Genomic DNA, 25,844 nt, shown 5'->3' on the forward strand with positions numbered 1-25,844 from the left:
TTCAGTCGATCATTTATCTGCAGTAGCTGCACGTATCTGTACCAGCTTTGTACATCTTGAGACTAGACATTTGGCTCAAACTCAGACTTTGATTAGACCATCCTAATATATATATGCTTTGATCCAAACCAGATCTGCACATCATCAAAACAAATAAACACTTTGATGCGTCAGAACCTGGATGAGCTGCAATACTTGATAAAACCATAAAGCTGTCCAGCGAAAAATCATGAAATAAAATATCCAACCGTCAGTTTCTGACGTCAAGTAGGATTAGGTCACAACCAGCGCCATCTAATCCACCTCTCTAGGTGGATTAACATCAGTCTGGACCTAGGTGTGATTGAGATGCTGCAGTGAGACTTTAAATGGGCCATTCATGCTTTTGAAACCCTCCAATGTGACTAAATTAAACAATTCTGGAAGGCAGGGTGGATCAAATGAAAAGAAAAGACTAATTTCCAGTTATTCCAAACATCTACTGACAGTTGTTTCTGCTTCAGGTGGTACAACCAGTTATTAGGGTTAGGTGGGGAGCGATCCCTTTTTCCCATGAGAACAGGTTTAGTTAGCCGTTTTCCCCACAATAAACTAAACAAGTCTGTCTGGGAGTTGATATTTTTCACAAGGAAGTATAAATCCTGAACATGACGATACTGATGAAGAAATTTGCCTTAGAAAATGCGCTTAAAAATGAATTATTTGAAAGAAAAATATTCCTTCCCTAAACAACCAAACAAAGAGTCTGTGTTTTTTTGTGTGTTTTTGTTTTAGACCAGTTTTATAGAAATGTCTCTGGATCCAACTGGACATGCAGCGTAGGCAACCACTGCTGTCCATTCGCCAGCACAGCAGATGGTTACCATGGTGACTGAATGATGACTGGTGGAGAGACATGTTGAAAATGCCCATCTAAGTTCTTCACAAGAGTGAAAGGGTTAAGTTTTTATAATATACAAAATAACAAAATGCATGTTAGGAAGATCTATTATGACATTTTATGTTTGATTTGGACAAATTGATCTTTTCTGTAGATTGTAATAAATTAGAAGAACTTTGATTTACAAATTGGACTGTATGTGGTTGAATACAAGACACGTATTGGCTTTTGCAGTTTTCATATAGCTTTAAATTAAAATCAAAATCTTCAACTGAATTAAGGTCCAAATTAATTTATTCAAGTTGTTTTTTGGGGGGTTAAATATCCCAAAAGCAAAAAGCTTTTATCATGTTTTAAAAGTTTCACAATTAACTGAGCTCACACCAAGTATTAAAAAAAACGACCCTGCATAATAAAACTGTTGTAAACGATGGAGCAGCTTCACTGCCACAACACAATGGGCTGGTCTGAAGAAAACACTTCACTCAGCCGTTTTACAATCGGCAACAGAACGGCACATTAAGTTTCTGTGGAGAGGACGCCTGTGACCCGTCTCCTCCGGCCTCGGCTGTCCGCCACGCTGCGCTTCACTTGGCTGAGCTTCACACAGGAGAACAAAACAGCTGAAACCTGCACGACAGAATGAAACCGGCTGCACACCCGCCTCTTTGTACGCCGTCACGAAAAGAAACTGAGCCGTCCTTTTCAGGTTCCCATCTCAGTTTAAGGCGTCCAGATCAGATCAGCTCTGTCGCATCCTTGTTTGTTTTGTGTATATTTGTGTATGTAATCTCCCGCTGTAAACCTGGGAACACGTCTGGCTTTTCTGTTATTCCAGCAACACTTACACAGTGAGGGATTAAAACGGCTTCCTGACAGATGAGGCTGTTTGTCTGTCTGTTTCTAGTGTGACGCATCCGGCCTTATTTCAGTGTTTGTGACTGGACGCCTTAACAAAAGGGCCCGTCCCTGCAGCGGTCGTGTGCTGACTGAATGCTCTGACCTCCTCCATAGGCTGGTAGTTTATCTGTGAGTCCAGGATAAAACACACTAATCACTCATAACACAACAGCCACTGACAAGTACTGCTTCAATAGGTTCTCCTGGGAAAACCTGCATCCTGACTTTCTCATGGATGTCGCCACCAGCAGAGCCTTGAGCCCTTTTTCTCATTTTTGTCCCGTTTCAACCTCAAACGTCAGTGTATTTTATGAGGGCCTAAGACAAAGTTATGCTTAACCGTGTAGAGAAAGAAAGGTTGTATTTAACATTGTTCTAACAAAACCTTACAGGTGGATCAACCAAAGGGAAAAGGTTCTTTAACGCAGTGTAGTCACAAACTGCGGCCACTCTTTTAACATGAACGAACTGGCAGTAGCGTAAGCGACGCTTTTAGATTCCTGTCACAAAACATGTTTCCACTAGTCCTAGAAACTAGAATTAGTTTCTAGAACCCGCAGTCCCCCCCAATAACTAAAACTTGCTTTAATGTAGCAACTCATGAGTTTGATAAGAGCAATTTTTAAGCATGGCGCCATGCCAGTCTCCACCACTGGATGGCGGTAATGCATCCATCGCTTGATTAACCAGCTCTAGGAGAACTTGCCTGTCTCTAAGATTCAAAAGCTGAGAAATATTTAAAATAAAAAAATAGATGAAAAACTCCCAAATCACACAGCTCTGCCCAAGAGAATGGAGACAATCTCTTGGGTCCAAGAGAATGGAGACAATCTCTTGGACCCAAGAGATTGTCTGCCCAAGAGACAATCTCTTGGGCAGAGCTCATGACTTCTGGATTAAAGAGTCTAAACTTGAATTATTTGGAGATCAGAAGAGAGAACACCTCACCTCCTTAGCAGCTGCGAAGCACAGGAGTGGAGATGATTTGCTCCACCATGAAGTCTTCTCCGTATCAGAGGGCGCTTGAAGAAAACCCTAGACTACCTGTGAAAATGTCAACTTTCACAGAAAGAAAGAATTGGACCCTACAACACGACAATGACCTAAAACGTACGGGTAAGTGGTTCCTCACCTAGAAACCACTTTCCTGTTGACATATTAGGTTTAATAAGTGGATTGTTGACATTGTGCTATTTTTCTTTCCAGGAGTACGCATTCATAATGTGTATTTTCTAAATAACGTCAACAAAACCCCAAAGGGAGAACATTTAAAGCTCTACAGAGCCTAACTAGGAGGAGTGTTGGATCAGGCTCAATGCGGTCTCTTTTCAGCATCCTTCCTTTGGACTTGGTGACAGCTAGAACAAACGCATCTCGGAGTTTCTTTAACAGGTTAAAACCTCAGAAGGCTCGTCAGTTCTCTGATGTGACGCTGATCCAGGAGGAGAAAGTGACAGAGATCCAGAAGCTGTCAGCCTCCCCGCGGCAGCCACTGGCTCCGTCACACCAGGCCCGTCTGCGGCAGCCGATGTCGACCCCCGCCTTCAGATAAGTTGTGACAGCTGTAAATTGAGAGGGGGCGAGTGGAGGAGAGGAGGGAGCTGCTATTTTTATCTCCCATTCAACCGGGTCGAGAAGCCGTCTCTCTCTCCGTCTCTGCTGAAGGCCGTCGGACCTTCTGGATCTCTCCTTTCTGCCTCAGCAGAGAACCTTCTGGAGACCGGGACGCGGCATTAAGACCAGCAGACCCTTGGCAGTCGGGGGAAGGATTTCAAAGCAGAGATGAACAGATTGTAAAGACAGGGAAGAAGACGTCAAGAGACACCAACAGGCCCAACATGGCTCTGCTGTGCTACAACAAAGGCTGCGGGGAGAAGTTTGACCCCGACAAGAACAAGGATGGTGAGCTCCTTCTGCCTGGTTCGGTTGTTCTCTGCCGTTGACTTCGTAAAGAAGCTCTGATCTTTTCTGCTTCTCCTACTTGAGCCATCACAAAGTTTTCAAGTTATCCTTTTCGCTGAAGTCAAGCACATGTGACCATGCTTGTGTTTTTTTCTGGCTTTGATGTTCAAATTAAATAGAAATTGCTGGTAGGAAGTAGGAATATGCAAGGACTTTATAAACATGCAGACATGTAAAGAGCAAGTGTTTGTATTGAATTTTGTTGGAAAACAGAAAAGCAAAAAACTAGAGTGTGAGGCATGCAGCCACGTTTTTGTGGGAGGACTCCAAGGCCTGGAGATCCTTATATGGGACATCCATCACCTCTACACAGCCNTGCGTGTGTGTGTGTGAGCCAGGTTTTCATATCCTTGTGGGGACCTACATGACACTGTGGGGTTGTGGGGACCACTGCTCCTTGTGGGGACATTTTCTTGGTCCCCATGAGAAAAAATGCTATCTTTGGGTTTGGTGATAGGGTAAGGGTTAGTGTTGGGGTTAGGCTGTAGAAAATGAATGGAAGTCAATGTAAAGTCCCCACAAGTCATGAAAACACAACTCCTTTTACAGTGTGTGAGTGTGTGTGTGTGTGAACAGCTGTTGGGTCCTGCTGACTGTGTGGGGAACTATATGCAGACTAACATTTCCCTGCTTGTACCCTTTCCTGAAACAAACTTCTAGAAAACCTCAAAGTTGCTGAAACACTGAGTTCCTTTAAATCAAAGCTAAAAACCCACCTGGAGCATTGATCAACATTTCTGAGGTGTATTTGCTTTATGATTTTGATGATGACAAAATCTAATGTTTATTGCTTGTTTCATAATTGGTGACTGCATGATGTTTTTATGATTTGAACTCCCTTCTACAAATAAGCTTGTCTTCCCTCCCCAACAACAGATTCCTGCCTCTTCCATCCAGGAGTCCCCATCTTCCATGACGCCCTGAAGGTGAGCCGATTTCCAGGGCCGCGCTGTTGGTCCACAATGTAAACAGCATCACTCCACGAATGTGTGTCTGTTTTCAGGGTTGGTCCTGCTGCAAGAAGAGGACGACGGACTTCTCAGAGTTTCTCTCCATTAAGGTATCAAGGAAAAAAAAAAACACTTAAGATTTGGAGTATTTGGAGAGTGAGCAAACAAAGCTATCAGGAGATGTTCAGCTCCTTTTGATGAAACTTTAATCAAGCAGATGGGGGAAAAAGAAAAAAAATCCGCTGGAGAAACACTGTTTCATGTAAAAAGAAGTGAGAGAAAAGTGTTTTTGACTTGCACCAATCGGGGAACAGCGGAGCGATGAAATGCACCGCATGCTCCAGTGAAACCAGTGGATTATTCTAAAAAATAAAACAAACAAAAAACACTAATAAATATTTAAGAAAATATTTGTTAGTGAACAAACTAAATTAAACCAACTAAATTTAAGGGCTATTCCACTTGTTTTTTTAAGGAATCTGAAATCTTTGATGATCTTAAGTTAAAAATGTGAAACATTTAGACTGGTCAAAGCTAAAATGTTTTATTCATCGCTGAACAGAGTCCTTATTTGTGGAAATAGCCAAAAAAAAAAAGAAGCATTTTTAAAGTTTCATGGTATTAAATGGAAATAAGAGACAAAACTGCGGACTAAAACTGAACAGACTCAATGAGTCTCCGCAGATGACAAAAAATAGCTACGTTTTTGCTGACACATTTGCTGCTTTTGCAACATTAAATGCATTTCTTTAAAACACTTTTAAATGGCCTTTCGTTCAACCGATAAACTGTTGGATGATTTTGGGTCCAACAAAATTGTCCAACTATCCAGTGATACTGCCACCGCCAAGTTTCTGATGAACTTTACATTTATTATCGGCAAAAAACTCCATGTTTGAATGCAACAATTCTATTTTCAAATGACTTACATTTACCAAGGACTAAAGCTACAGCATATGTGACGTCATAGCAGAAGAAATCAGTAATTAATCGTTTTTATCCTTTAAAGTCAGACTGAAACATTTAAGTTTGACCAAAGGAAAAAAAATAATAATTTCACGGTCTTCTAACTATTGTTAATCCGGATACGTTCACCCGCAGGGCTGCACCCGTGGGCGCCACAACGACGTGAAGCCCCAGGAGCCCCTGAGGCCCGAGGTGTCGTCCGATAAGAGCGAGATGAAACCCGCCAGCGACCGGGAGATCATCTACCAGGGCCCCAAATCTGTCGAGGCGCTGCAGAAAGAGAGACCCAGGTGAGGGACGGAGCTTCCACCCTGCAACACTCTGAGGTGTTTTCAGTTTGCTCAGACATCATCCAGAGAGGTCAGGGTGAGGTCGGCTGCAGCGTACGCAGTGTGATAAATAATTCTCCGTAAGCCTATCCTGTGTATATTTCACTGTTAACAGAAGTGTGTGTGTGTGTGTGTGTGTGTGTGTGTGTGTGTGTGTGCGTTTGCTTGTAATACCTTGTGGGGACGATTTTCCTGACATATACTACGTTGTGGGGACCAATCGCTCCTCGTGGGGACCGGAGCCTGGTCCCCACGAGGGGAAACCCTGTTTTTGGGTCAGGGGTCAGATTTAGGGCTAAGGTATGAATTGAGGTTTGGTTAGGGTTAGGGTTAGGTATGTGATGGTTAGGGTTAGGAAAAGGGTAAAGGTAAGGTTTAGGCTGTAGAAATGAATGGAAGTCAATGGAAAGTCCCCACAAAGAACACAAACATGTGTGTGTGTGTGTGTGTGTGTGTGTGTGTGTGTGTGTGTGTGTGTGTGTGTGTGTGTGTGTGTGTCTACACAGTTCAAACCAGCCCATGACCAAGTTGCCCCACAAAGTGTCAGCATCTCTCGTTCAGGCGCTGGAGAAACTGGGACTGGACAGGAGCGCAGAGAGCGAGAAGAAAGGTCAGTCCTCCTGAAGGCGACTTGAAATTCTCAAGAGAACTGGGAGCAAAAATCCACATTTCAGCCTTAAAACATGAGCTGTCACATCAGAGCTGGAGATTAAAGCACTGCTTCAGTTTCTCAGCTCCATTTCTTTTAAAGGAACGAGGATCATCATGTTAATGTTGATTGAATCCAAATCTTTGCTCAAGTTTTAGAGCACGGTGTCCACACATCTGTAAAAAGTCTTCAAATTAAGGCTTTCAAATGTCTTAAAAGCATTGCAAAATATATAAGTAAGTTGGTCTTACTTTTTCTCGTGACAGGACTAATTTTGTATATTCTAAGGTTTTTTTTTTCTTGCTGGACTTTTACTTTTCTGTCGGGCAAAAGTTTGAGTCACAAGCAGGCATCTTTATTACAATACGTGAGTCTGTTGAGCCTCAACAGCCTCAACATGAGGCTGTTGAGGCTAGCGCTAACGAGCTAACTAGAAAGGGTAAATTTATCACCCGTTTGCTCTACGACGTATGTCTTTGCCACCGGTTCACTTCTGTTGCCAGCTATGAGCATTCTGTGCAGATAAGCTACCAAAAAATGCAGTTTTCTTTTGTACATTTCTGTTTTGATACAGGTGTTAAATTTCATTCATAATAGCCTTAAAAGGCTACTACAAAGTTTTTTTTTTTTTACCATGTTAGAGAGCATCTTGAATGACTAAAAAAATATAGCAATTCTTTTTTTTTTGGATCCTGAGACATGCTCTGAATTTTACATTCCTTATGCAATTTGACAAAAGTTCTTACTTACTAAACTGCTGAAACAAAAGGCTGGAAGACAATAAATCCTGCCACAGATTCAGAGCTAAAGTTTGCTCCTTTGGTATTTGTATTTTATTTCTACATTTCACTCTACAGCTACATATTTTTTGATAGAGCAACACAAACTAATGAATAACTGTGAAGTTCAATGTAGTATTTTATATTCTGCTGAAGAGGAGCATTCAGTCAGCATTATCCTGCCACCGCCATGTTTCAATGGCGATTCTGTGTTCGGATAAATGTGTGGTGTTAGCGTTTCGCATGTAGCATTGAATTTCCACAACTAAAATTTTTGTCTCTACTTTGAAAACTATATAAAAAATATATACTGTTTTCTATAAACATTCCAATAAGAAAAATACATCACTCCTCTTTTGTACATATGTACATATTTTTTATTTTAAATTCTAACACATAACATGGTTCTTTAAAAATGACATCTAGTTTTGCTAAGTTGTCTTTATTTTCAAACATGTGTGGCTCTAAACGGCTTCCTTTAGCTGGGCCGAAGGTAAAATGGTTGCTGTTTGTTCTCTATCAAACCTCTGAGGCCTTGACTGAACAGCTGCACTTATATCAAGACTAAATTACACACACAATTACTAATCAGTTGCCGTCTGAAGGTAATCATTTGCTTTAGACTTTATTTGCAGGTGTCAAAGTGAAGCGGCCGAATACAAATGTGCGCCACACTACTTCTGGAATTATGTCTAGTTTAGGCAGTATTAATACGTCAACACTGGATTTCATTCGTAATTCAACAGTATAGTTCAGTCCTATCCTTCAACCCAACTCTTTATTATTCTGCACCTGTATGCTGAAACATCCCTACATCATTTTTCTCAAAGACAATGTGTTTGAAACTGGAATGAAACAGTCCTCACCTGTCTCTCTGTCGTTGTTTCGTCTCACAGAGAGTGAGGACGTTATGCACGGGACGCGCTGCAAGAACACAGGCTGCAAAACAGTGAGTGTCTGGTGTGTTTCTGTGTGTGTGTGTGTGTGTGTGTGTGTGTGTGTGTGTGTGTTTAGGTAGCGTCTCTGGCATTCCTGCCCAGGCCCAAAATAGTCACTGATCTGACATCAGCAAAAGCTGAGAAATTCATTATCTACAGCGGTGGCTGATGTCTGCACATGGGAGGAAACTGCAAGAACTGCAGAATGCAGTGATTTCACATTAAGACTTAATATTGGCACTGAACTATACTTGAATTATTTTAATTAAATATCAAGGCAATGTCTGTCTTTATAGCCTTCTTTTACTGAGCTCTGTTTAAATTTCAGTGTCAAGCAGTCAAGATCAAGTCAAGACTTTTAGGGACTGAGACCACTGATGTGTATATTATATAATTATGATATAATTATGAGTCAAGACCAGTGCTCCGCTCTAATAGGTGACGTTAGCTTGTAAACAAAGCTAGCTAGCGTAATGTGACAGCTGTCAAGAAACGGAAGTCTAGCCCTACAGCTTACAATATGCTGTACATAGGTAGCTAACTTAATAGCTAACGTAATATGTATAGCAAACATTGACTAAATCTCTTTGTATGATGGCCGGGTAGAGAGTTTTGGTGCAGAGGCAGATTGCTAACGTTAGCTTAGCTAGCATCGCTAGCACATCTTAAACGTACCTCTCGATACGATAAAAGTTTGTCCTCGTCCCCACAGTCTGAGAGGTCGCTGTGTACTTTCTTCTGGATGTTGTTTTACAAATAAGCAGACTTTATGATTTAGCAGCCAAAACTGTGTTGACTTCCTCCCGCTCCTATGGGGACGGTGACAGCGGCAACAAAAATATATTAGCATTGAGTCACGTTATTGCTTGGATATGAATCTGCACTCTTCCTTTTTACTTATTAGCATGAAAGAAAGCATGCTAATAAATAAATTGAAAGATGTTCAGACAATTTAGTTATATTTCCACGTATTGAAATAAAATGTATGTAGTCCTCCTGAATGTATGAAACCTAGACAAGACCAAACGCGAGACCTCAGGTCTGGAGTACTTCTAGAGAGAGCTGGTTTTACGAAGTTTTGCAACATTTGTAAAATACAAAATCAAACCCATTAATCACTCTTATATTGACACAGTTTTGAACCCCTTTGTGTTGATCTATCATAAATCTCTAAACCGCAGTGAGGTTTCTGGTTATGACGTAAAGAAAACGTGAAATAAATTTGTAGATTTTTTTTATCTACAAATGTTTTCCTCAGCTAATCAACAAAAATGTGTATTAATAGTTAAGACGTTTTTACCAAAGCACACACAGGTCCTATTAAATACCGCTATACAGGAAAACACAAACACTGCTGTGCTTCAACTTGCTTCCTAAGGCTTTTGAACCTGTAAGGTTTAATTGCTCCATCTAGTGGACATATCTAGTAACAGCAACATCTTTCAGTGACATTTTAAATTAACTGCTGGTCTCAAAGTAGACCACTGGAACTGCACAAGCCTGTAAGATTTTCAGGTTTATGGAAAGGCGTAGTTGGTCTAAAAATGCACATCTGGATTAGAAGTTTGTAGGTCAAACACTCCTGATTGCTGACCTTATCCTGTGACTCAGGATTCATTGATCAAAGCATCTCTGATCAATAGCGATCATAGACCTGATCTGTTTGTTCAGGTCTATGAAGGCCCAGACACAGACACGGAGGTCTGCACCCACCACCCTGGAGCGCCCGTCTTCCATGAGGGGTAAGAAGGAAAGAATTCACCGCTGCGTGTTCCCCTCTTGTTTGCTCAATGTCTAATCCATTATTACAACATCATAATATTTGCATGGCTCTGCTCTCAAACAGCAGCTACATGGTTTCTATAAAGCAAGAGTGTTAACAGTGTGAAGGTCGTGAGAGGAAAGCAAGAAAGGAGGCGGCTGAAACGAGAAAAAACATTTCTGGAGCCGGTTCCACCAACTTAAATTTAAGACCTTTGAAGATCATTATTAATGACTTTTAAGGCCTATATTGCCATCATTTCATCCAGCCAACTGCATCCATCCATAATAGATGGGGGAAAAAAGCTAACTAGCTAGTTAATCAGCAGCTAATTAGCAGTAACCTCAACCATCTCAAGTCAAAGAATGCAACTAAATTTTCTTTGACAGAAAAGTTCTAGGAGAAAAAAAATCATACATATGCGATTAAATAGTCCTGACAAAATAAAATGTAAGTCCTGTGATTAACATATTAAAGGCCAACTTGCTTTTTAAAAATTAATTTAAGGCATTTTAATACCTTAATTTCAGATACATGAATCTAAAACTTTGAGGAAGTGAGTTGCTTCTGGTGTTCTTCTTTCTCCGCATCAAACTACAACGATTTCTTTATCTAGGTACAAATACTGGAGCTGCTGCTGCATAAAGACAACAGACTTCAACGCGTTCCTGGACCAGAAGGGCTGCACCACGGGGAAACACCGCTGGGTTGCAAAGCAGGTACACACACCACCTACATCTGAGCAGAAACAGGCAGAAGCTCTGTCTCTGTGAATAATCTTTTATTTTTTTATGTTCTCAGGATAAGAAGAAAGTGGCATGTCGACATGACTGGCACCAAACTGCAAACACGGTGGTGGTAACGATTTACGCCAAGAACTCAAATCCCGATTTCTGCAGCGTAGAAGCAAATCCAACAGTGGTGAGCAGCAGGAATAATCATTCAGTGTTGATACAGAAAAAAAGAAAAAGAAAAGAAAGGCCCAGAATTATTCATGAAATCAGATCCATGAACTTTTATGGAGTTTCATTTCTGTTTCCTGTCTTGCAGCTCATATGTCAAATCCAGTTTGAGAACAACAAGATTTTCAAGAGAGAATTCCACTTCTGGGGGGAAAGTATCACTAGCAGCCTCTGATAAAGTTGTAGTTATTGGCGCAGGCGACCGTTTCTTTAACTAAAAACTGATATTCATCTGCTCTGTAATGATTTTTCAGGTGATCGACGCCAAACAGAGTTCGGTCAACATGGTCCCGTCTAAAGTGGAGATCACGCTCCGTAAGGCCAACCAGGTGTCCTGGGGAAAACTGGAGGACCCGAACTACACCCCGGAGCCGGACCCTGTTAATGACGACGTCGCCGATGACAACCAGGAGTCCCAGCAGCCCGACTGGGACATCGCCGATGACGACATCAGCGACTCAGACGAGGAGTGGGCCTACGACACGCCGCAGAACAAGAGCCAAGGGGTCGAGAGTGAAGAGCAGAGGAAGAGGAGGGAAGAACAAGAGGTGCAGAATCTAAAAAGGAAGGAGGTGGAGGAAGAGATGAAGAGGCTGATGCAGGAGCAGCAGAGGGCGGAGGAGCAGAGGAGGAAGCTGGAGGAGCAACGGAGGGAGGAGGAGCAGGAAGGATATGAAGACATGCCAGACCTGGAAGATCAGGATGCTGATGTGGAGTGATGTGAAAAAAAACAAAACAAACAGAATGTTCCTTATTTTTAGCAACCGATGCTAAATACTCTCATTTTCCTGCAGTAACTTTATATAATATCAGAGGTGTTTTTGAAGAACTTTTTTGTGGGTGATAAAATAAGAAGTCTGTTGAAATCTTTTGATTATGCAAAAGACATAATTATAGAATTAAACCTTTTTTATGTCTGTTTCTCTGTCTGAAGTTCTTTAGTATTTTTATATTGGACAAACTGAAATTCATGAAAATAAGAGTAGCACAGCTGATGTTAATGAACTTTAACGTCATTCTGTACATGAGAGAGTAGCTGTTAAAGGAACGATTCCACAGCTACATGTTAGAAAACACAACTAAACATTGAGACATTATGTAGCTAAATGTCATGTGTTTGGACTTTGGGAGGAAACTGGAGTACCTGGAGAAAACCCACACATGCACAGGAAGAACATGCAAACTCCATGCAGAAAGACTGGGGCCGGGAATTGAACCCACAACCTTCTTGCTGCAAGGCAACAGCTCTACCAACTGCGCCACTGTGCAGCCCTATACATGACATATTTAGTAAAATATTAAGTTAAATATTTAAGAAGGTTATACAAAACTGGGTGTTTTCAGATTTATATCATGTTATTCTGTTATTCCCTCATCAGAAAACATACCTGGAGTGATGCTTTGAGTCTTTCTTGGATGTCTGAGAAATCCTTGAATCCTCCATGGCAACCATTCAGGGGTGCCTAAACACTTGCTCATGAAAAGTGCCAAGGCTCCCAACTCACAGAGCAACTCAGCTCCTGCAAACTAGTGGCAGCAGCGATTAGCAAACACCTGTTGGGCTCATCATACAAACCACAACGCTCTAAGAATGAATGCAAATGGCATCATGGAGAAGTATCATGATTAGTGTTGGAAGCTTCTTAGAGACAGGCCAAACTCAAGGTGTCGGGTATGACTATGATGCAGTCACATTTCTTTTAAGTTATTTTTTACATATACAGCATTTTCATAAATCAGCAAAGCATTAAACATGGCTGCAGTCTGAAAAAGAGAAGTCTAAGTGAGACTTTACGTCCCACACATAATGGAAAGAGTGAAATGATGTGAAGAAGCTGGAAGCTCAATGACTCGGTGCCCTTTATTTGTAAAACAAGCACTTAAGATCTGCAGCTGCTGAGATGTGCTTGGATTGTGGGTCAGCACATTGTTTTCATCAGTAAAGGCCTGCGGTGCATCTGTGAGTCCATCCTACACAGCCCTGCTGGTGGACGGCGCTGAGAGAGCGACAAACGCAACATGCTGAGACATTGTGTAGTAAAAGCTCAATTTAAACAAAAACTGGTGACAAACGGCTTAGTTACACCAAGTAGGAGTGATTCTCTACAGGGGTGTGATTTTAAAAGCTTTAATAATACGAAAAATAGTTTCCGGTTTTGATTGTGTTTGTCGTTAATCAGAAAAACTAAGAGGGCCACAGATTTGGATTAAAGTATGTTCATATTTTAGAGTGGCCCCGATCTCTCTCTACTTAAATATAATTTAAAATCTATGGCTGAGCTTCAAAGTTGATGTTCACAATACGATACAAATAAATAAATACTGGAGTAGCTAGCTAAACTTTTTAAAAGCTACATGAGGGCATTCATGTTAAGTCCTTATATTTATGACTGAAAAAAAAAAAACAGTTCTTGTCACTTTAAATTGTACAGAATTCAACATGACAAAAAGACAGAGTCGTCACATTTCAATAATTCATTTAATCTTCAGAGGGTTGCACTGACTTTGTCTTTGTTATACACCGCACATGGTAGCACACGAAAACACCTCAAGGTCGTGCAACATCTAGTCTGGCTTACCGCACAGCCTCTGCTGCACCGACACCGTTAAAACATTTTCAATCTGCAGATTTCCTCCACCGGCATTTTCACTGCAGCTCCAGTGATTGGAAGAGTTTCCATCCAAATCCCCGTTTTTGCATTTTGAAAACAAATTACACAAAATATAGAAAAAAATGACAATCTTTGAAAAGAAAATCCAAAAGACAGTCAATAAAATGATTCTTAAAAAACAAACAGACAACCAGTTGTTTTTTTTTTTTTTTACAAAATGGCTTTCATACCTCAACATCTTGGTCATCGTTTTCAGTACAGCATATTGTAATCAAACTGAAAAGCACTCAAAGATTGGCTCGACAGCGGCTGAACACCTCGGCTGTGTAAACGAGTCATTTGTAATCCATAAATAACACTGGACAGTTTCAATATGTTGACTTAAGATTTTCAGAATAATTACAGTTTTCAACATCTTTTACACTGCGGTCGGCGCGTGGACATCATCACATCATTTAAAACCACCAATGTAATAAACCTTGGTTTTTACATCTGTATTTATATACGCTTTATGATTGGTTAGATATTACATTTTACCAGCACACTTGTATCCATATACAATATCTTAAATAAAATATCTTTTCATCAAATCAATTTTAAAAAAATTCACTCAAAATTTCAACACACGTACATATGCAAATGTTTTTTTTTCCTATTAAGTTTGCGTCGTCGTAAAGTGCAAGGCAAAGATACAGTAAACTTTGAAATGTACGACACGCAACGACTTTCGCATCTGAAGCGTGTCAACAGCTTGCACACACACGCTTTCATACACACTCATACGGACGCACACGCACGCACACACACTTCGTTAAGTCTTAAACCCAAAGTACAGACTTGGCACAACAACCACTAAAGCCTCTAAGGTTTTGAGCGTGTAGCTGGCACACTATGGATACAGTAGCACAATCCTTACCACAGCTAAACATCTACAGTGCCTCACAGTGACGACTTCCCATCAAGCCTGATTCATCGAACAAGTAACCAAAAATTAATTAAAATTACCACTTTTTTGTTTGTTTTCGCCAGTAGCCTAGTAGAAATGCTAGTAGCATAGCTAATGTATGTGACTTTTAAGCTTGAAGCATATAAACTTTACAGTTTAAGTTAAATTTATGAATCCATAACTAACACTTAAGTCAATGTAAGCTAAATAAGAAGAAAAATGGAATGGCTAATTTTGTGCCTTGCTTTAAGCTAGCTTGTGAGTTAAGGAAGCCAATTCTATTTAGCCATTAAATTTCTCAGTACATTATCACATCTAAAATGTTCATGTTGTTACTCCTTTAACAACTATACATCTATATTTTTACTTATGGTTATGAAACAAAATAAATTCAACATATTGGTTTAAACTCCTTTTTAATGAGACACTGTAGAAAGTGCCGAATTAGAGATTTTTATGGCTATACGAAGCCTATCGTAAAGGCTAATTTATACTTCCCAGTTTATTTTACTTTCCACTCAATATCAGGGTCTATAAACATGATCTAGGGTCCGCTAGCGCACACTTGGGAAATTGATGTAAGTTAGCTGCTTTGAGTGGCGTGACTGTAAAGCAGCCAGATTCAGGCTAGCTGACAAATAACGTTAAATACTCGTTGTTTTCTTATTAGAAAAACAGCAACAAGGTATCATTTTTAGAACTTAAACAGCAAGTAAATTTAGAAGAACTTTATATTTTCTTTGTCATTTCTAAAGTGTCAAAAAAAATAAAACTCACATGAAAACGTTGTCACTTATAAATGGTAATCAGGAAATCTATGGTCAACCGAAGCTCAAAAAGTATTTACTTAGAATAAAAAATTGTTCAACAATGGTCCTTCTGTATGTTCTCAAAAACTAGTATGGCGTTCACACATATCGCTGGTCTCAACAAGCAAGCCAAACTGTGAGGCGATTTCCACTGTGAGGCGAAGAAAGGCTTGGCGTGCATGCAGGGACACAGGACGGCGTCTATATGTGTGATCAAACTTCTCAAAGGGGGAAGCAGCAAAGCCAGGACAGCTTCACAGATTACCATTTAGGAAAATAAGGTATACAAAAAAATAGATATATATTTGTCATAATAATAATAATAATAATAGCTTTTAACCACAGACAAGGCAAAAAAATCATATACATATTAGTTCTTATTCCTATATTTAGTATACAATCATGTAGTATGACAAAGTAAAAGCGAAATACTGAGAAGCTGCTGAGTCGTATCAAAGTGTCCTTGATGCTTCCTCCTCCTGTAAACGCCGTCACCAGACAATGGCAGAAAAGGATCGGCCTCACCGAGTCGTTTCGCCCGGCGCTGCTCCTCACAACGACTCTGTGTAAAACACGCACAGCAGGGGGAGAGTTCCCTCCCACGTAAGTCACATAATAAAACCCAACGACGTGCTTCTAAACCCGCCGTGTTCTCGACAAAATGACTCACGCTTTTCTCGTTTTTGTTTTTGCGGCGGAATCGCACGAGTCCACTGAAGAACCACTTTAAAAGGACGACAACAGAACCGCCGCGGAGCCGAATGGGACAGCATCTTAATTCACAGGTTATTAAAAGTCCACACAAGTACATTCCTTAGGATATTTTTGTTTTGTTTTTGTTTTTTTTGCAACATTGAAGATATTTTCCAGTTCAGCAGACGATAAAGCTGAGACATCTCAGTTTGTTCATTTTTCTTGATTTTGTTGCCGTTGGGAGTTCTCATGGCAGTAGCAACAAGAAATAAATATGCAGTCCAAAGGCTAGTCAGAAGTTCGACATATAAAGAAGAAAAAAACAAAACAAAAAAAATCTAGATTGTAACAACTTATGATAAAACCTGACATGCGAGGTGAGCACCACGTAAACGCATTTCCTTGTTTTACCACTACCTGCATGGTTTCTCTCTTTGACTTGCACTCAAAAATAAAAGCAAAATGGCGGCATTAAAGCAACGCCACGCAGAAACAGGCCCCACTTTTTAAAAAAAAGAAGAAATTGGAGGTGGGGAGAAAAAAAATACCTGCTGGTTTGCAAAAAACCAGATGACGAAGAAATAAAACAGAGCATAACGGTTACAAGTAGGGAAGAAGGTATTACTTCAGAGCGATACCTCTGGGAAGCCAAGGGGCCTCATGACTGGACAGGAAGCGGGCGAGAGGGGGTCGTACCCTCTCTTGTCGGAGGGGGGGTATTAAAGTGAGGCGCAGGTTTTCAGTTGACTGAGGAATCTGCCTCGGCTGCTCCGCTTTTAAGATCCCACGTTCCTGCAGGAAGCACAGAAAACGATGGCAATTACAGCACAGAAAAACATAACTTTAAATTCATTTTTTAAAAAGTTTGTAAACTGTTTTCAAATTCTGTTAATGGACCATTAACAGATTAACCACACACAAAAAAAAAAAAAACACACACAAGAGAAACCTACAATATCCCATAAAAAGGCTGGAAAAGAATATAAATTAAAAACAAAAAAAAACTTGCAGATCCTGATGTAGGTTGTTCCACGTTGATGGGAAAATTATTTTATTCCAAGTTCAAACTCGGAGCTTGCAAAAAATGTCTGACTGGCTACAACTTGAGATAGTGTCATAAAGGATAAATGTTTTAAATGTTCCTTTAATTATCCATTTTCTTCCATACTTAATCTGACCTGGAAAACACTATAAAGCTAAAACGAATGTGTGAGAAACCTTGAGCTTTTACCTGAGAGAGAACTGTTGGACTTCTGCTTGTGGAGCTTCTCCTTCTCCTTCTTCGTTTTGGGAATAATCTTCAGCTTCATGCTGCTGGTGCCTTTACTGCTGCTCCGCACAGAGTCCTACAAAACAAACAGTGGGACTAGTCCATACACTCCCAGCGCTCCCCCCCCCCTGACAGGCTGGTTCAGGGCCGAGCGGCTTGTGTACCTCCTCAGAGCACTGCATGAGCGGACAGATCCAGTGGATGTCATCCAGCTTCAGGAGCTCAGCACTCAGGTTGTTCAGGGTCAATCGCAGCTCTTCTTCCTCGGGAAAATCCGACTGAAAGTAGAGAAGAAGAGGAGCTGGATCACTCGCTCCGTCTGGAAAGGTCAACATTTGTTTACATTTCTTCCCGTCCGGCTGCAATAAGAATCTTCGGAATAAGTAGACGTTTAGGAGTTTTCAACAAAAAAAACTCATGGGAATTTTAAAGGAAAATGATCTGCTGAAGAAGCTGAAGTGGAAAAAAATAGTAACTCTACAAAAAACCTTGCAGGAATACATCAGCATCCATTAAAAGATGCTAGGTTTGGATGCAGAAATCAGAACGAGGAGGCTTTGGGAAGAAGAAACTAAACTCATTGTAGGAGTAAAAAAAAGTTCTGAAACAGAGGCTCTCTAGTTCTCAACACTGCTTTTATTGTTGTTTGTCCAAACAAAGTGCTATTTTTTGGAAAGGCACACGTCCGTAGATGAAGCTACAGGCTGAACAAAAGCAGACGTTCAAACTGAAACGGAGCGGTAACGGTGATGGAGCTGGACTCTTACCAGGAGCTTTCCGTCCAGCAGCATGCTGGTCTCGCCCTGAAGGACTTTACTGCTGTTGACGATCTCCACCGCCGTGCTGCGGCTCAGACACTGAAGCACATGAAACAACCTCTAAATAAGCTGTTCAAATCATAAATCACTGTTTCAAACTGTTACATTTCTAAACTCAACAATCGTTTGAAAATCAACAGACTGCAGTTTGACCCGAGAGTCAAACGCACGGCTGAGAGTCTGTCCCCTCTCAAAGCGGCCGTCTGCGTCTCCGTCGCGGCCTCACCTCGTTGCTGGACACCTTGGCCTCGGTGAGCACCAGGGCGGTGGCGTTCACGGCGTGAGCCAGCTCCTGCTCCACCAGCTTGTGGGTCTTAGCCGCCTCGCGGATCCTAAAGCGGAGGAAAGTCATGCAAAGTCATGACTGCTAATTAAAACGACACAACTGGTTGCAGTAAAGACGCCAGAAGCTAACGGCGCGTACTTATTGATGAGCGTGTCGGCCACGATGCCCAGCTGCTGCACCTGGGCGCACTCCTCCTCGGTGAGGTACTCCATGGACTGCTGGGAGTTGAGGCGCGGCCTGGCGGCGCGGTAGCTGTCGATCTTCCTCTTGTCCTCCCACGACTTGAGCGTGCTCTCAAACGCCTGACCAGACAGAAGCAAACCATTAAAAAAGTCAATTATTAGAAAAGTTAAAGATTTTCCCTCCATATGCTGTGATTTCTTGTGTTTAGCGATGGAATAACACTTCCTCTGATTTTTTTTTTACTCTTGTTTACTGATCCAGATCTTTTTTTGTTTATCACTCAAAAAGCCTGTTGGTGTCTCATTATTTCGCTGGATCCGGGTCGTGCTTAAGGCGAATAACCAGCGAGCAAACACACTTTTGAGCGGCGAAGGAAACCATGGAAACAAACCGCCCAAACGAGCTCGGCTCGAGAGAGCTCTCAGAGGTTTGAGCAACATGAAGAGGGAGCAAACACAGAGAGGAAGGATTTGATTTAAGGAGTCTTGAAATAGAAAGAAAGAGTCAACAACATGAGCAGCAGACTCAGGACGGTATCCAGCTGCAGACTCGTGAGAGGAGAAGTATTTCAGGCCCTGCTCTGTCAAACTGTCTTCAGTTTTTTATTTTTTACAGAAATGCTAATATGTTTTAGTGCATGTGGAAGTGTGAGCTCACCCTGTCTCTGGTGAGCATCTGAGCACGGTTCTTGTGCACAATCTTGACGATGCCGGGTGGCTGGATCCAGGCTTCCCCGTCCACCTGCACCGGGACGCCCTCGTCCCCCAGGATGGTGATCTTCACCTGCCGACACTGAGAGCAACACACACACAGCGGACAAGGTCTCTCATCTGCGCCTTGAAAACACACAGCTGCTGTAACAGCGATCACAGTTTCCTAGAGCGAACATTTAGAGATGCAGCATTTTTACATCCTGAAATGCTGTATCTCATTAGGGCTGCAGCTAATGATTGTTTCAGTAATAGATTGTTCAGATGATTAATTGATTAATCGGGTAAAGAAATTAGCACATTATGCAGATTTTTCATTGTAAGGATTCTCTTTACAACATCAGGAATACATAAAAAAATTACAAGTAAACAAATTAATTTGCTGAATAGGAAAATGTTAACATTTTATTGCCTAAAATGCAATTACACAGCTTTAGTGTACACACAATCATTTGTAGCAAAGCACATTACAAATACAGTGTAGGGTTAATTTTTTGGATTAACTGATTAATAATTAGCAAGAGTGTTAGAATATTTTTTACATAATTTTAACCTGATTTCTATTCTACTTTTTTAACTTAAATGCAGAAGTACTTTTTCTTGAATCGTTCCTCCAGTGAACGATTAATCGATTACTAATTTAGTTAACGATTATTTCAACTATCGATTAATCACGATTAATCTGATTAATCGTTTCCGGCCAACAGTATATCAAAAATTTTTAAGATGCGCTTTTGTTCAAAATCATACAATGAAATTAACTACAGTAAAATTTTATTGTGGATCTTTGAAATTGAACCTTTTGCTGATAATGTGCAACATTTACAGACTTTATTTTATAGCTACATTTACAGAATCCCTGCTGAAGAAAACCCTGTCCAGCTCGGCATCATGTGCATAGGAAAGGTTTCTCACACACTTATTTTGAGCCTCTGTTACCTGAGCGATGCGGTGGTGCTGCAGGTTGATGACTCTGGACATGGCCATCTGCATGCTGCCGAACACCGCCACCACCTCCAGCTTCTTATCGTCGAATGACGGCGCTCCAAAGTTCTGAAGAAACAATTTATTCAGTTGAAAAATGAAGTCAGAGGAAGCGTCAAATGTTTCAGTGCTGCTGTGTTTGAAAGAAACAGGAATCGGCTAAAACTGGTACAGTGCAAAAACAAAATCTTACAATCTTTGGTCTAATTTCTAGCGCAAATATATTAGTCCACTTGAAATAAGACAAAATAAGCTTAATAACTTNTCATAANGATATNGGAGCTGCTTTTAGATAAATAATTGTTTCAATAAAAGTGAAACAACCTGCCAGTGGAACAAGATGTTATGAGAAAAGTCTAGTTCCACTGTATTTCACTTCTTACTAATAGTTTCAGTCTAGTTTCTAGCGCAAATATATTAGTTCACTTGAAATAAGACAAAACTAACTTTTCAGAAAGATATAGAAGCTTTTTTTACTTCAATATTTCCTTAATATTGATGAAAAGTCCTAGTTTGAAGTGCAATAATCTGCCAGTTGAAAAAGTCTTTTTTCCCCCCACACTTTGAGTTAAAATGTCTTATTAGATCATTTAATTTCTATCTGGTACTTTTCATCAATATTAAGGAATTATTGACTTAAAGCAAGCTATCATATCTTGCTAATGCTACTTGTTAGCTTTGTCTTATTTCAAGTGTACTAAGATGTTTGCAGGTCTTGTGTTGCTGCTGCTCTGAGTCTCTAATTTTCATGGGCAGTTCTTCTGCTGATTGCTCACGTTGTCTTCTTTGGTTCCGCCCCAGAAGTTGATTCCTCCTGCATAGCTGGGAATGTTGAGAACCGCCAGGCCCTGCAGGCTCGGCAGCGACATGGCAACGCCGTCACACTGTGGAAAGAGAAGAAGAGTTCAGGGTGGCAGGGGAAAATGTGCTGAAGGAAGCAGCTAAACTTGTGATTCTGCTCATTTTGATGATGAGCTGCGTCTGTCTGACCTCCAACTGGACTCTCTGCTCCAGGTTCTTGTAAGTCTTCTGGACCAGCTCTTTGGTCCCGAGGACTCCGTACCACATCATGTTTTTGGTGCGACTACTGCGGATTGAGAAGTAAAGAGACAAGCATTCAAATTTACATTTGCTGAAGTTATCTGATTGAAAGGTCAGAGATATCCTTTGAATCACATTTCTTCTAATTACCCTGCTGTGTTAGAGGGATTATACCAGGATTATACCAGGAAATCTGGAGGGAGTAACAACTTAAAACCTTAACAAAACAACTGCTGACTAAAAGAAAGTAAAAAAAGGAAGAAAAACCGACTCGTTTGTTCAAATTTGAGTTTGAACATCAGTGAGTTTATGCTTGAAAACGACACAACTGGAGTCGATTTGACTGCAAAGCGATTTGTTTTGCTCCATACCTGCATTTTTTGGGATGTTCGTCCCTCTTGTTGTTGAACTCGAGAGAGATTTTGGCGTCCAGTCCGATGCCGAAGTAGTTATTCATCACACACTTCTCTGTGCACTGACTAGAGAAACATGCAGGTTTTCAGTTAATTCAGTAAGAATCACTCAACCTTTTATCACCTTAAAATGCAAACATTTGGGGTTTCATGTGATGAACACAAAGTAGTGAAAAGCTAAAGTAGGTTTTTTCCAAATGTTTCACAAATAGAATTTGCATCAAGCTCCATTTCATACAACTACATAAAATATTTCCTTTCAGAAGTCAAATTGCTGTGTTGTAATGAATATTTTTACTACTTTGTGTTGGTTTCTTTGTGTAAAAGCCCTTAGAGCTGGAGCGTGTGATGAACTTACACTGTGTCCTCGTTGAAGGTGACCGCATTCAGACTTTCTGTTTTCTCCAGGACGATGGGCGAAGTGGGACTCAAACCTTCTGGACACAATAATCACATCTGATTTTAACATCAAACATATCCTGGCCGAACATTTCTGGACTCATTAGGGATGCAAGAGATCGATTATTGAGTTTGTCTAAAGTTATTGATCTTATCGATCGACTGATTAACTGGTGAGAGTTCATTTTCTTAAAAATTTTAGGCAAATTTTTTCATAATATGCTGATTGAAAATAAAACAAAACATTACATTTTGTGTCAGCTTGTGAAATACTGACTGAATAAAGAGAAAATTCTGTCTTTCTCACATTATTAAATTTGAACATGTTCATAAACAATAACAAAGTGCAAATATATTTAGTCTCAAGAGTAAATATATTTACTTTACTTTTAAGGTGAAACTTAAGGACTATTTATGTTTGGACTCTGGACCGTTTCTCTTTCCCATTCTGGGATCTCTCCGCCATATTTGTTTCTGCATCAACTGGCTCCGCTTAGGGATGGCCAGTGGCGCCCTCTGCTGGAAGGTCTAAGCGGACCTTATTACTTAATCGAATGGAATTAATTCTAATCTGATAAAACATTAACTTGATTAATTGTTTTTACATAACCAGGTCTTCTCCATTCCCCCCGCTGAGCCTAAACTGACACCTACGTGTGTCGGCATCCTTCAGCTCCTCACTGTTCTCCCTGGTGATGGAGGATGAAGACGGCATCCTCTGGACCTGTGTGTGTCTGTTCTGCTCATCAACCACTGAAACGACGGAGCTCAGTCAGTGAGTCGCTCAAAGCTTTCTGAATTAAAGCAGCAGTGGAGGGCGAAGCAGCGAAGGGGAGGGGGGTACCTTTCTCAGCCTGTTCGATGATCTGCCTCAGGGCTTTCTTCAGGCTGTTGGCTCGCAGCATCAGCTGCTCTTTGGACCGATACGTTTTGCCCTCAGAGCCCGACTCGCCGCCACTTTCACCAGGGCTTGAGCCGCCGCTCTCCTGGCTCGGTGCTGAACCTGCCGGCACCACCTGGGTGAAAGCAGATAGGAAACATAAATCCCATAACACCTGTGAGGCAAAGATGATTTATGCTTATTACGTCACTTTTGGTGAAATCCCAGAAAACCGACAGGTATGAGATCGGCTACATTTCACGAGTAGATTCACTGAACTCCTTCTTATGTCTACATTTTAACTGTGTGCGACAGGAAAAGGCTGAGGACTTTGTGAGCATTTGCAGCGAGGCGGGCTGCAGGATCAGGGTCTGAAATCCTGTGCAGTTCTCAATTTGTCGAGCGGCAGCGTGAAATCCTTCTGACATTTCAGGGTTTTGCTTTTATTTTCTCCATAAGATGAATCAATATGAGAATAAAGAAGCTTCAGCAGGAACAAAGCTGTGACTTTCAGGTTCCATCAGGAGTCCTGATGAGATGAGGACACGTCCAAAAAACTACGTTAACACAGTGAATATTTAGTATGCAGGACCTTGGAAAAGTATGTACATCCCTTGGACTTTTCACATATTATCATAATAGAAACACAAACTTCAAATCCTTCTTTATATGGGATATTATGTGATAAACCAGCACATCACCAGCTGTGAGGAAAATAATGATAATAAAAATAAAACAGGATATCTGGAAGATTCAGAAAGTCAAATTTAAGACTTCTTAAGACCTTTTTAATTCCACTGTGAATTAAATTTAAGACTGAAAAAACTATAAATATAGGTGAAGGTTCTGAGGGGGGCAAAACAAAGCAAAAACTATGAACTTGGCTACGTGCCCATGACAGAGGCAAAACAAGTTAGTTAGCTAGCTAGCAAGTGTATATTAGCAGCTAGTTGCCACTAGCCTCAAATGTCTTGCATTTTGCAAGGAAGATGTTTGTGTGCAACTTAAATTTCTGCCTGACAGAAAAATATTGTGAGAAAAAACACAAAATTAACATATTTAAGCCCAACTTACATTTTTCAAAGATAATTTCAGGCATTTTAAGGCCTAAATTTTAGACACACAAATCTAAGACTTTTTAAAGACTGTAAAGATTCACAGACATCTAGTTGGATTCAGCCTGCTGTCCTCTAAAACATCCCAGTTAAATACATAGCCTATAAGAATTTAAATATATTATAGTGGTATGAATAACTTTAAAAATCATTCTGTGAACATACTGGATTAAAAGAACATTACTGCAGTCATTTAATCTGACCAAACAACCAGAAAACAAAAACTAAAGAGAACAAAAAAAAAAAAAACCCTTGTGTTTATTCAAATTATTGTTCAGAATAAACATAATTTTTGACATTTCTCTGCAGGAGTCCCTTAGATGAATCTTGCAGAAACTAACACCAAGCATGACAAACAGACCTACTTAGCTGGGTTTTTCTTTTATATATATCTATATATATAAAATCCAACAATTTCTCCAGTTTTTCCCATTTCCCCGCAGCTTGTCAGGCTCCTTTGATCACCACTGATACACTGTCTGTACCTGAGCTTCTGCTTCCTCGCTTAAGGCCTTCACCAGCGAATCCAGTTTCTCGTTCAGCAGCGCGCACTGGGAGATAAACAGAGAGGAAGGATTGGACAGAGGTATTTCTATTGTTTATACTGACTTCAAAGTCCACTTCAGAGTCACACACAGACAAAATAAAACAGTTTTGAGGATTAAAGCACACACCAGTAATACACAAAAGCTTTGGAGATGAAAATACAATGTGACCAGGGTTAAAAGACGGATGTTTGTAAAAGATATTCCCTCCATTAACTTTGGTGACACAGCAGCTCTAAGACTGTCTGCACCATTAGAAGCTCGCTTCCTACAAACTGTGTAAGACTGAGAGAGATTTGTTTATAAAGTAGCTGCACCCATCTAATTTATGAATCATTTAAATAAGGTCAGATCGCTATTTTAATACTGATACAATCGAAACACAAGGCAGATTATATTAATGTATTTGCATTTTGCAAATTTTGTCCTTTTAACACAAGTTACAAGACTAAAATAAAGAAAAGAAAATTGAGCTGGAAGCCGTTAAAGTGGTTCATTACTGAAAAAGGAATGCAGGCAAAGCTTCAGCGTCAATATAGGTCATGTAAGGTAAGAAGATTAAACGTTACTGTTTCTAGAAATCAGTAGAAATCAGTTTGTGGCTGATTATTTCTTTAAATGAGCCACAAACTTTGTTTTGTCAGAAGTAAAACGTCAAATAATTCAGGAAAAAAATAATATTTGGGCTCCTTCCTGGATAACATACCGTTAAAGTTCAAAACTAACAACATAAAGTCTGACAGAATAAAAAGTGTACAAAAAAAGAGTTTAAAAAAATAAAATAAGGTTCAGTCAGCACAGACTTTGATCTCTCCTTTTTGAAGTTTTGCTATAACAATGTGCCAGTGCTTTTTAATCAGGCATGCAGGATGTATGCAGATTACCTGTTTTCAGTCAGAGTCGGGTTTCTGAAGGAGATATTTATATAAAATAGTGAGGAAATGGAAGCAAATGTGACAGCTTAGGTGATTAAAGTGTTGTTTTTTTTTACCAGATGTGAATGATACCGTTCATGATGTGCCTATAACAAACATCACCACATAAATACACATAAAAACGCTAT

The 25,844-nt window shown here is 40.4% G+C and overlaps 2 protein-coding genes across 3 annotated transcripts in view; one reads left to right on the forward strand and one right to left on the reverse strand.

Annotated features, from left to right (window-relative positions):
- Nucleotides 1–3,382: 3,382 nt before the first annotated feature.
- LOC106945522 (cysteine and histidine-rich domain-containing protein 1) lies at nucleotides 3,383–11,999 on the forward strand. The gene is made up of 11 exons (XM_015029259.1): nucleotides 3,383–3,682; nucleotides 4,619–4,668; nucleotides 4,746–4,802; nucleotides 5,794–5,948; nucleotides 6,494–6,597; nucleotides 8,312–8,364; nucleotides 10,025–10,095; nucleotides 10,732–10,834; nucleotides 10,917–11,036; nucleotides 11,166–11,228; nucleotides 11,332–11,999. The coding sequence occupies exons 1-11, from the start codon at nucleotides 3,619–3,621 to the stop codon at nucleotides 11,794–11,796; spliced, it is 1,305 nt and encodes a 434-aa protein (XP_014884745.1). The 5' UTR covers nucleotides 3,383–3,618; the 3' UTR covers nucleotides 11,797–11,999.
- Nucleotides 12,000–13,537: 1,538 nt separating this feature from the next.
- LOC106945520 (diacylglycerol kinase delta) overlaps nucleotides 13,538–25,844 on the reverse strand; it is a 33,150-nt gene continuing 20,843 nt past the window's right edge. The window contains exons 15-29 of one of the 2 annotated variants that reach the window (XM_015029254.1): nucleotides 24,722–24,787; nucleotides 23,086–23,257; nucleotides 22,896–22,994; nucleotides 22,201–22,276; nucleotides 21,801–21,908; nucleotides 21,379–21,475; nucleotides 21,165–21,272; nucleotides 20,344–20,457; nucleotides 19,352–19,486; nucleotides 18,650–18,813; nucleotides 18,452–18,557; nucleotides 18,175–18,264; nucleotides 17,572–17,685; nucleotides 17,369–17,483; nucleotides 13,538–16,929 (exon numbers count right to left, since the gene is read on the reverse strand). In XM_015029254.1, coding sequence (XP_014884740.1) covers nucleotides 16,877–16,929; nucleotides 17,369–17,483; nucleotides 17,572–17,685; nucleotides 18,175–18,264; nucleotides 18,452–18,557; nucleotides 18,650–18,813; nucleotides 19,352–19,486; nucleotides 20,344–20,457; nucleotides 21,165–21,272; nucleotides 21,379–21,475; nucleotides 21,801–21,908; nucleotides 22,201–22,276; nucleotides 22,896–22,994; nucleotides 23,086–23,257; nucleotides 24,722–24,787 — 1,617 coding nt within the window. In that variant the 3' untranslated portion in view covers nucleotides 13,538–16,876. Of the gene's footprint in view, nucleotides 16,930–17,368; nucleotides 17,484–17,571; nucleotides 17,686–18,174; nucleotides 18,265–18,451; nucleotides 18,558–18,649; nucleotides 18,814–19,351; nucleotides 19,487–20,343; nucleotides 20,458–21,164; nucleotides 21,273–21,378; nucleotides 21,476–21,800; nucleotides 21,909–22,200; nucleotides 22,280–22,895; nucleotides 22,995–23,085; nucleotides 23,258–24,721; nucleotides 24,788–25,844 lie in introns of both variants that reach the window. The other variant, XM_015029253.1, reaches the window with a different exon arrangement.

This window comes from Poecilia latipinna, unplaced genomic scaffold (assembly GCF_001443285.1).
Source record: "Poecilia latipinna isolate Pla-1442-1.1 unplaced genomic scaffold, P_latipinna-1.0 Scaffold147, whole genome shotgun sequence".
NCBI lineage: Eukaryota > Metazoa > Chordata > Actinopteri > Cyprinodontiformes > Poeciliidae > Poecilia > Poecilia latipinna.

Coding starts and splice junctions, on each gene's coding strand:
- LOC106945522 (XM_015029259.1), top strand. CDS start 3,619: ATGGCTCTGCTGTGCTACAACAAAGGCTGCGGGGAGAAGTTTGACCCC. Junction 4,803..5,793: donor CAGAGTTTCTCTCCATTAAG/GTATCAAGGAAA, acceptor GTTCACCCGCAG/GGCTGCACCCGTGGGCGCCA. Junction 10,835..10,916: donor ACCGCTGGGTTGCAAAGCAG/GTACACACACCA, acceptor TTATGTTCTCAG/GATAAGAAGAAAGTGGCATG.